This window comes from Entelurus aequoreus, linkage group LG04 (genome assembly GCF_033978785.1).
Source record: "Entelurus aequoreus isolate RoL-2023_Sb linkage group LG04, RoL_Eaeq_v1.1, whole genome shotgun sequence".
Classification (NCBI taxonomy): Eukaryota; Metazoa; Chordata; class Actinopteri; order Syngnathiformes; family Syngnathidae; genus Entelurus; species Entelurus aequoreus.
Window position 1 is genome coordinate 57,712,157 of NC_084734.1, and position 9,892 is coordinate 57,722,048.

General features: G+C 43.1%; 1 protein-coding gene across 1 annotated transcript; it reads right to left on the bottom strand.

The window, feature by feature from the left end:
* Positions 1-5,976: 5,976 nt before the first annotated feature.
* Positions 5,977-9,647, bottom strand: LOC133647926 (uncharacterized). The gene is made up of 2 exons (XM_062043683.1): positions 8,943-9,647; positions 5,977-6,494 (listed from the first exon to the last, which is right to left on the bottom strand). Exons 1-2 carry the CDS (start codon positions 9,438-9,440, stop codon positions 6,210-6,212), a joined length of 783 nt encoding a protein of 260 aa, XP_061899667.1. The 5' UTR covers positions 9,441-9,647; the 3' UTR covers positions 5,977-6,209.
* Positions 9,648-9,892: the final 245 nt, after the last annotated feature.

The following is a 9,892-nucleotide window of genomic DNA, read 5'->3' on the forward strand; positions in this document are numbered from 1 at the left end:
CTGCCCTGGTGTTCGAGGTGCCGTCTGCGGGGGAAGCCCCCTTTTAGCAGCGCCAGTATCCTGGAAATAAGGAGCAGAGGAGAGATTATATCCCCCCCCCCCCCCCCCCCCCCCTTTGATGAGACTGGTGGGTGTGGTGTCTTGGGCCGTGGGAGCATGTGCGAGGCGGTAACCTGCTCGCGGGTCGAGGCCTTCTCTGCCGGGCAGGGCCGTGGCTCTGGGGTCGCTGTCTCCTCGGCGTGGACGAGCCATCTGTGCGGGGCCGGTGTGGGTCGTTCCGCCGTCTTCGGGGTCGCCTTCTCCCTTTGGACCGCCAGGTGGTCCTCTGCCCAGGTCATCGCTGACGTCAGGTCCCGCGGCCGGTGGTACCGGACCCACGCCGAGGTCCGTGCCGGTATGGACTCGAGAAACTGAATCATCTCGAACATGGGGGCGTCCTGTTCGCGCGGTTTCAGCCACCGTGCCGCCGCATCTCGGATCTGGTGGCTAAAGGTGAACGGGCGGTCCTCGGGCCCCAGCCGCATGGCTCGGAATCGGCGTCAGTGGTCCTCTGTCGAGCTGCCGACCCGGTCCAGTATGGCTCGCTGGAGATCCGCAAACTGGACTCTGGCGGCCGCCGGCAGACTCAGTGCCGCCCGCTGCGCCTCCCCCGCCAAGAGCGGCAGCAGCCTCACCCCCCACTCTTCTTCAGGCCAGTCACATGCCACCGCCGTGGCCTCAACAATGTCCATGTATGCCTGGGGGTCTTCTGCTTCCGACATGCGCTGCATGGAGGTGTGCGCTTTGATTGTCGCTTCCCCTCCCACCCTACTCATCAACGCCTGCAGGATGTTGGTTTGTTGCCGGGAGGCCTCCAGCTGCTGCTGACTCGCCGCCGACACCTCCGCCAGCACTCGCCCAAGTGTCTCCAGGGGAGTTGGAGCTGACATTTTTCTTTCCTCCTTTTTCTCTTCGGTCCAAACCTGGTTGGGCGCCAATTGTGAACGACTCTTCCTTGTCGTTGGGTTCTTTCTTGGACCAATATCACAACGTGACACTTTTCAGCGGAGGATTTACAAATATATTTTATTTTTCTCGTGGAGCACCTAAATAGTTTCTCTTGCTCTCAGTCTCTGGTGCTTTTTATCAGTCTCTCTTTCTGTGCTTTTCAGCAGTCCGTGTGTCGTGCGTCCACTCCCTGTCAGACCCCCACTCATCCTCTCCGACGCTGCTAATAAAGAGACAGGTGATTAGATAACTCGTTCCAGCTGAGATATCCACTCACCTGTCATCCGCTTCACAGCCGGCTCCTGCACATGCTCCGCCCGCAGGCGACGCGTGGACCACGCCCCTTCCACATTTAGCTACGGAGCTAACAAGATAGCATCGGGCTTAACTGCAGATAGAAACAAAAGAAATAAACCCCTGACTGGAAGGATAGACAGAAAATCAACAATACTATTAAACCATGGACCTGTAAATACACAGTTAATGCCTTCCAGCCTGGCGAAGCTTAACAATGCTGTTGCTAACGACGCCATTTAAGCTATCTTAGCAACGGGACCTCACAGAGCTATGCTAAAAACATTAGCTATCCACCTACGCCAGCAAGCCCTCATCTGCTCATCAACACCCGTGCTCACCTGCGTTCCAGCGATCGACGGAGCGACGAAGGACTTCTCCCGATCATCCGTGCGGTCGGCGGCTAGCGTCGGATAGCGCGTCTGCTATCCAAGTCAAAGTCCTCCTGGTTGTGTTGCTGCAGCCAGCCGCTAATACACCGATCCCACCTACAACTTTCTTCTTTGCTGTCTTCATTGTTCATTAAACAAATTGCAAAAGATTCACCAACACAGATGTCCAGAATACTGTGGAATTTTCCGATGAAAACCGAGCTTTTTGTATTGGATACAATGTGTCCGAATACTTCCGTTTCAACGATTGACGTCACGCGCATACGTCATCATACGTAGACGTTTTCAACCGGAAGTTTAGCGGGAAATTTAAAATTGCACTTTATAAGTTAACCCGGCCGTATTGGCATGTGTTGCAATGTTAAGATTTCATCATTGATATATAAACTATCAGACTGCGTGGTCGGTAGTAGTGGGTTTCAGTAGGCCTTTAATACCCGAATGTAGAGGAATCTTGGTGGACACAGTTGTTCTTTGCAAACAAGAAGCTGTTCAAACTAACAGAAAATCAGACATAATGATTTCCTGTGTGACTCAACAGGTATAAACAGCACTTTAATATTGTCCAGCAGGCTGGATTGAGAGTTATGATTAAGCAAGAGACGAGTGGAACGTTCAATATTAATACAAGTCCTTCCCCTGTCACCCAACTGCGAACACTCTCTCCGTGCCACATTGTACTATTTAGAAGACAATAAATGTTGTCAGGCATGAAATTAAAAAGTATCTATAATCATCTCTTTCCTGCTTGTCTGCAGGGGAAGCAGATGTCAGGCAATGCGACCTTTAAAAAACATTCACATCGAAAAAACTCTCCACATCCTGTAATAAATAACTATTGCTGCCTGAGGTTCAAAGCTTGGATGTTGGATATTATTAATATTTGCTTTATCAGAGGTCTTTCCAGACACTGTGATATTTGTCTTTTGTTTTCCTAAAGCACACTGGTCAGTTTTTTTTATTTAGAGTTCTTATTTGACCTCTGGGCCAATGCTAACCGAAACAGTAAACATTACAGCATCACTGAAAGCTGGCGTTTTTACAGCTGCATTATTGTCACATTATTGCATATTTTTCTTGGACCGTAGCTCAAACCAGAGTAGTTGTTCTCAGACGTGGACTTTTCAAAAGTGTATAGTCGAAATAAAATGCATTTTCAGAAGTGATTATTTTTAGATTGCATTTGATATCAACTACTTATTTTTTAAATACTTTTACTCTATCAGCATTTTTTTTACTCCAAAAAAACATATGGATGATAATTAGGGTTGGGCATTGTTTCAATTTGGACATATTTATTTAGGAATCCATTACTCTTTTAAATCCTTTGAAAAATTGAGCTGTTTGATCATAATACCCAGCAATATGTTTGGAGGAGAAAAGGTGAGGCCTTTAATCCCAGGAACACCATCCCTACCGTCAAGCATGGTGGTGGTAGAATTATGCTCTAGGCCTGTTTTGCTGCCAATGGAACTGGTGCTTTACAGAGAATAAATGGGACTATGGAAAAAGGAGGATTACCTCCAAATTCTTCAGGACAACCTAAAATCTTGGGCGCAGTTGGGTGTTCCAACAGGACAATGACCCTAAACAAACGTCAAAAGTGGTAAAGGAATGGCTAAATCAGGCCAGAATTAAGGTTTTGGAATGGCCTTCCCAAAGTCCTGACTTAAACCCCATTGAGAACATGTGGACAATGCTGAAGAAACAAGTCCATGTCAGAAAACCAACAAATGTAGCTGAACTGCACCAATTTTGTCAAGAGAAGAGGTCAAAAATTCAACCAGAAGCTTGCCAGAAGCTTGTGGATGGCTACCAAAAGTGCCTTAATGCAGTGAAACTTGCCAAAGGACATGTAACCAAATATTAACATTGCTGTATGTATACTTTTGTCCCAGCAGATTTGGTCACATTTTCAGTAGACCCATAATAAATTCATATAAGAACCAAACTTCATGAATGTTTTTTTGTGACCAACAAGTATGTGCTCCAATCACTATATCCCAAAAAAATAAGAGTTGTAGAAAATATTGGAAAATCAAGACAGCCATGACATAATGTTATTTACAAGTGTATGTAAACTTTTGACCACAACTGTATGTATATATATACACTGTATATACTGTATATATATATATATATATATATATATATATATATATATATATATATATATATATATATATATATATATATATATATATATATATATATATATATATATATATATATATATATATAATGATACCACCCTGGGTATCGGCACCACCAATTTATGGATCGGTCAGTCTTCCTGTAAAGTGTATGCCTGGCAGTTATTATCCTCTCAATAACGCTCAATAATCTAATTGTTAATTTCCTGTTAATATCTGCTTACTTTCTGCTGTAACACTACCATATACACCTTTAAAAGTTTACTAAGTGTAACATTGTGTTTCAGTATCTATGTGTATATATTTATTGTAATTTAAGGGCTCAGAAGATTTAGTTTATGTCATGCAGAGTAAGAACAATGCTCAATAAAAAAATGGGACAAGATATGCGGTGTAACAAAATTTTGTATTGGGATTAAAGTGAATATTTACAATATCTACAAATTTGCAAAATAAAGAAAAAAATTGAAATTATTGCCCAGTTTCAGGTAATTGTAATCACATAAAGTTACAAGTCCCATGCTTAAGAGCTGGTGATTGGAGGTTTTGGCTTCCTACCGCCCACAGTGGAATCAGGTCGTTGGAATATCCGATGCATAGTAATCCACTATATTGTAATCCTCCCAGGAACCTGGCCTGGATATAAATATGCATGTTTTACTATTTTTGTTTCGATACTAATATCACAAGGGTATTGTAGTGGAAAGTCCAGGTTGTCAATGAGAACCAAAGTAGATTTAACACAAGAGTTTTATTTTACTCATAATCAAATGGTACAATGATTGGGTTGAGTTGTCGAGCACACAGAAAGTTTTCCCCCGGGCGCGCCCGACAGCATGGAATAATGGCTACCAAAACACTCTCTTCGTTTGACTCTATCCCTTTCTTATCTCTCTTGTTAGTGCGTCAATGTCTTTTTGTTTTCCCTATCTGTTCCATAACAACTCGAATCCTTTAGGCAGTCAACACATTCTGTAGACAGGTTGGCATGACTTAAAATTCACTTTTGTCCCACAGAATAGAAGAGAAATCAAAATGAGCATACATTCTTGACAGACATGAACTATAGGTCAAAGGTCAGAAATTCTACTACATACCCTCCTTCCAGGGTCTTAAGACCCTGGACCAAAACAATTTCTGATGTAGACCACTAAGTTAAATCTCTACCACAGATAGAGGCAAAAACCTCAATGTTTTTATACGAGGCAAAAATTCCGTCTATGACCCTCCTTCAGAGCGATCGCTGTTACCAGCCTGCAGTAAAACCATCTCACAGAACACAATTAGTGGCCTACCCTTTGATTTAGTAACGTAATACCAGAATACTTTGATCATGAACATAATTAGATGAATATATATATGCTTATTCAAGATGTATTTTCACATTAATAATGAATCACACAAGATCTGGTTTAGAATGAATATAGACTTATGACTGTAAGCTGTTGCATTCTTATTTTTCCCGGCATTTGCAATGAATGTAGTTACCAATATTGTTGATTACCAATTGATTTTGTACACAACACTGAATTTCGTATGAGTCCATGCTCGATTAGTACTCGTGTAGACTAACAGTTGGTGGCCTGCCTTGGTGGAGAAGGAGATCCACTCAAACAGTCTGTCTCTCTTTGGGGTGTGGCTCAGTCCATTGGGCCAGTGGTTCTCAACCTTTTTTCAGTGATGTACCCCCTGTGAAAATGTTTTTAATTCAAGTACCCCCTAATCAGAGCAAAGCATTTTTGGTTGAAAAAATGAGATAAGAAGTCAAATACAGCACTATGTCATCAGTTTCTGATTTATTACATTGTATAACAGTGCAAACTATTGCTCATTTGTAGTGGTCTTTCTTGAACTATTTGCAAAAAAAGATATAAAAATAACTAAAAACATGTTGAAAAATAAACAAGTGATTCAATTATAAATAAAGATTTCTACACATAGAAGTAATCATCAACTTAAAGTGCCCTCTTTGGGGATTGTAATAAAGATCCATCTGGATTCATGAACTTAAGTCTAAACATTTCTTCACAAAAATAGACATTTTTAACATCAATATTTATGGAACATGTCCACAAAAAAATCTAGCTGTCAACAATGAATATTGCATTGTAATGAATGGAATAGTCTACTTGATTTGATGTTCTGTTTATGAACTTACATTCATATTTTGTTGAAGTATTATTCAATAAATATATTTATAAAGGACTTTTGAATTGTTGCTATTTTTAGAATATTTAAAAAAAATCTCACGTACCCCTTGGCATACTTTCAAGTACCCCCAGGGGTACGTGTACCCCCATTTGAGAACCACTGCATTGGGCAGACTGTTCAGTGGCCGGTGCGTGCTGGCCGAAATTGGGGAAAGCTGAGATAGAGTTTGGGGTCATGGGGGCTTTGGTGAAGGCTGGGGCAAAGTATGGGGCGTTGGGGCTTTGGGCCCTCGGCTTGCTTCAAAGCCTCCTCGCCGCTTCGGCACTCCCGACACCTCCTTTCCACAGCTGCTGGAGTCCCGATGGACGCATCGTTGCTGGCTAGGTGTTTTCTCTCCTTGGGGTCCTCCCAGTCCGGTATCGGGTGTTGGTCTTGGATTGGCTTTGACCGTGCCCCTCTTAGCGAGTGCAAGGGAATCTGGGGTGGCTGCTTTCATCCTCAAATCTGCACAGAGGAACTGGCACACAAATTCTACATTTTGCAAATATAACCATTTTGGTCTCATGGTCTTTCCGCCTTCCTAGGAAGCTGCTGGTCCTGGGAAGGGCTAGTCTGTATACAGTTCATTTGGTGACAAATTCAAAAGCGTAAACACAGTTTTGTTCAGGGACATTCAAATGATCCTTAACATTACATGTCAGTCAAGTTCATTTTGGTCTGTGCATGGATTTTAGCCAGTTTGTTTTGATTCTCTGGTTTCTCCTTTCAACCTTGCCTTGTGACTGAGGTTGATAACCTATTTTCTTAAAAATGGGTGCCGTTGTTTGACCTAATCTTTTTGGGGTAACCATGTCGAGATATTAAATCATTCACAAATCATTTAATTACTGAATTTGCATCCTCCTTTGAGGTTAGGCTCAACCTTGACACTATCCAAACTCACCTCCCCCCTCTGTCCCCGAAACAGGGACAGTGTTAGTCGTGGTAATAGTAATAGTAGTAGTAGTGGTAGTAGTAGTAGTTTCAGAAACATCCAAGAAAAAGAAAAGGCAGCTGATAGCCAAGTGCAGCAAGAACAGAGGCGGAGGACAGGTCATGTTTGAGGTCAATGTTTGCTTTTTCAATAGTCATTTGATATTTTTACACCTAGTGAATTATTTAATTTAGACTTTATATAATAGGACAATGCACAGAACCATTTAATTCAAAGACAGACCATAATTTTAACAGCCAACCTTTATAATTTACATTAGACCCAAATTGTTTAATTAATCCAAGGTATTATTATTTTTAGCACTTTTCTTTCTGGAAAAAACCTTAGTCGTTCTCGTCATCACTGGACAGGTGGTCTCTCTCCTCTTCAGAATCCTCCCCGTCCGGCATCGGGTACATGTCTGGGATCCTGCGTGGTTCATTAGTAAAAACAACCATCTTCCTCTCTACTCTCCTGACTAACAATGACTTCAATACTGGACCACAACAACAGAGTAGAAATCCCATCATCATAATACAACCAAGGGCTGCCACTCCTAGCCTTACTAAACCTTGTCTCCATCCTCCCATCAAATTCTCAAACCAACTCGACCAACTTGGAGCAATATCTTTTCCTGCATTTTCCTTCACCTCTGACCTGAGAGTCCTGAGCTTCCTCATAGCCTTGGTAAATGCCCCCTCTGGAGCTGTGTGCCTTGGAATATATGTGCAGCAATACTCACCAATGAGTGCACAAACTCCACCTTTCTCAGCCAACAACCAGTCCAGCGCTTGTCTGTTCTGCCATGCCACCGCACTGTTTGCACTCACTTGCTCACCTAGGGAACTTAATGCATCCTCAGTGTAATTAATGAAACGCTGCTGATTATAATACATGTAATTGATCCGTTCCGTGTTTTTATTTGCAGTCATCCATGGCAAAATAGACTCAAATCCTGATCTAATCTCATGTCTGGCCTTGTACTTATCTGGAATACCTCTAGGCTGACCTATTGCATCTAAGTACACCCTATCATCTGGAGCATATTGTCTCTTCACCCTGTTTCCAGTGCTGCTGTTACCACTATCTGCAGGCAGTATCACTACTTCCTGCACTATCTGTACCCTGGCACATCTCCCTGCCCAACCTACAGAAAGAACAGAAAACAGTTGTTGTTCCCCACACCACCAATAATGATCAGCCAGAGCCAACGTCTGCTCATGATAAGGACAAAAAGGCACAACGATTGGTTCTATTGAGGCCCCCTTGACTTGAGTAGCCCCTCTGAAGATTGGCTTAGTACAATTTCCATCGACTCTCCACAAAAAGTTGCATCTCGCATCTTCCACTCTTCCCACATGCACATTTCCAGTTTTTTCCAAACATTCAAACAACCCTACAGCTATCAGAGGCATCCCCCTTGGCATACCCATTTCAGCGCTAGCCATGCTTATTCTTTCGTCTGTCTCCTTACACTAGTTTGTTTTTGATGTACCGTTTCCTTTGTGTCTTCCATAATACCTATATCTGGGCGTCCCTATTAACAGCAAACACTCTGCGTTGCACAATGGTAGGACCCTCCCTCTCTGTCTGGCAGCCTCTTCAGCACACCTCTTCCAGCTATAAATCGTTTTTGTCACAAAAAAACCTTCAACTTTGGCCTTGGTACATATGTAGCAGTCCGTTTTACCATTAACCTGACCAGCATATTGAACCCACTTATACCAACCATTTTCCCCTGGTCTAGTCGCTATCCCTATCTTCTCTCTGGCCTTGCTGCTTGCATCCTCAGGGGAAGTGAATAACTGGGAACTCTGCTGTATCGGTGTCGTGACCACCATATCCAGAACTAGGAGGCAAAAGAGGATCATCCCCCCCTTCCAGGGCATCTTCTCCCTGGACATCATCACTTTCCCTCTTTTCCTCTGCAAGGATGCCCTCTGGAGCTTTTACGCAGTGGTTTAAATGATACCACGTGGGAGAGCCTTTTACCTGCGCTGCTGTGGGCGTAGCTCTCGCAACCTCGTATGGTCCTTCTCGCCGAGGGATGTTCCACTTCCTCCTGAATACTTTCACGTATACCAGGTCTCCTGGTCTCACCGACAGCGGACCGTCCTCTCGTTCTACCTCTGCCTGTAGGGAAATGAAACGTGCAGAGATACTCCTGTGTATGTTAGTCATTTGTTTCACATAAGATTTCATGTCATTCGTCAATACATCAAGTGAGGGACCCTTGGTGGTTTTGTGCACAGGTGATGGCATCGGCCGGCCAGTTAATGCCTCATGCGGTGTGATTTTTAGGTCCCTGTGTGCACTACTTCTGTAAGCCATAAGCGCTAGTGGCAATGCATATACCCAGTTTAACCCTGTGCCCATGCAGATTTTAAGCAACTTGTTTTTTAGGACACCATTCACTCTCTCAACCACACTCTGTCCCTGTGGATTGTACACACGTCCAAACCGCTGTTTAATCCCCAATTTTTGCAGCATACACTTTACAGTTTTGTCCACAAACTCTTTCCCATTATCTGAACTTATCCTGTTCGTGACGCCAATTTGTGTAGTGGAAAGTCCAGGTTGTCAATGAGAACCAAAGTAGATTTAACACAAGAGTTTTATTTTACTCATAATCAAATGGTACAATGGTTGGGTTGAGTTGTCGAGCACACAGAAAGTTTTCCCCCGGGCGCGCCCGACAGCATGGAATAATGGCTACCAAAACACTCTCTTCGTTTGACTCTAACCCTTTCTTATCTCTCTTGTTAGTACATCAATGTCTTTTTGTTTTCCCTATCTGTTCCATAACAACTCGAATCCTTTAGACAGTCAACACATTCTGTAGACAGGTTGGCATGACTTAAAATTCACTTTTGTCCCACAGAATAGAAGAGAAATCAAAATGAGCATACATTCTTGACAGACATGAACTATAGGTCAAAGGT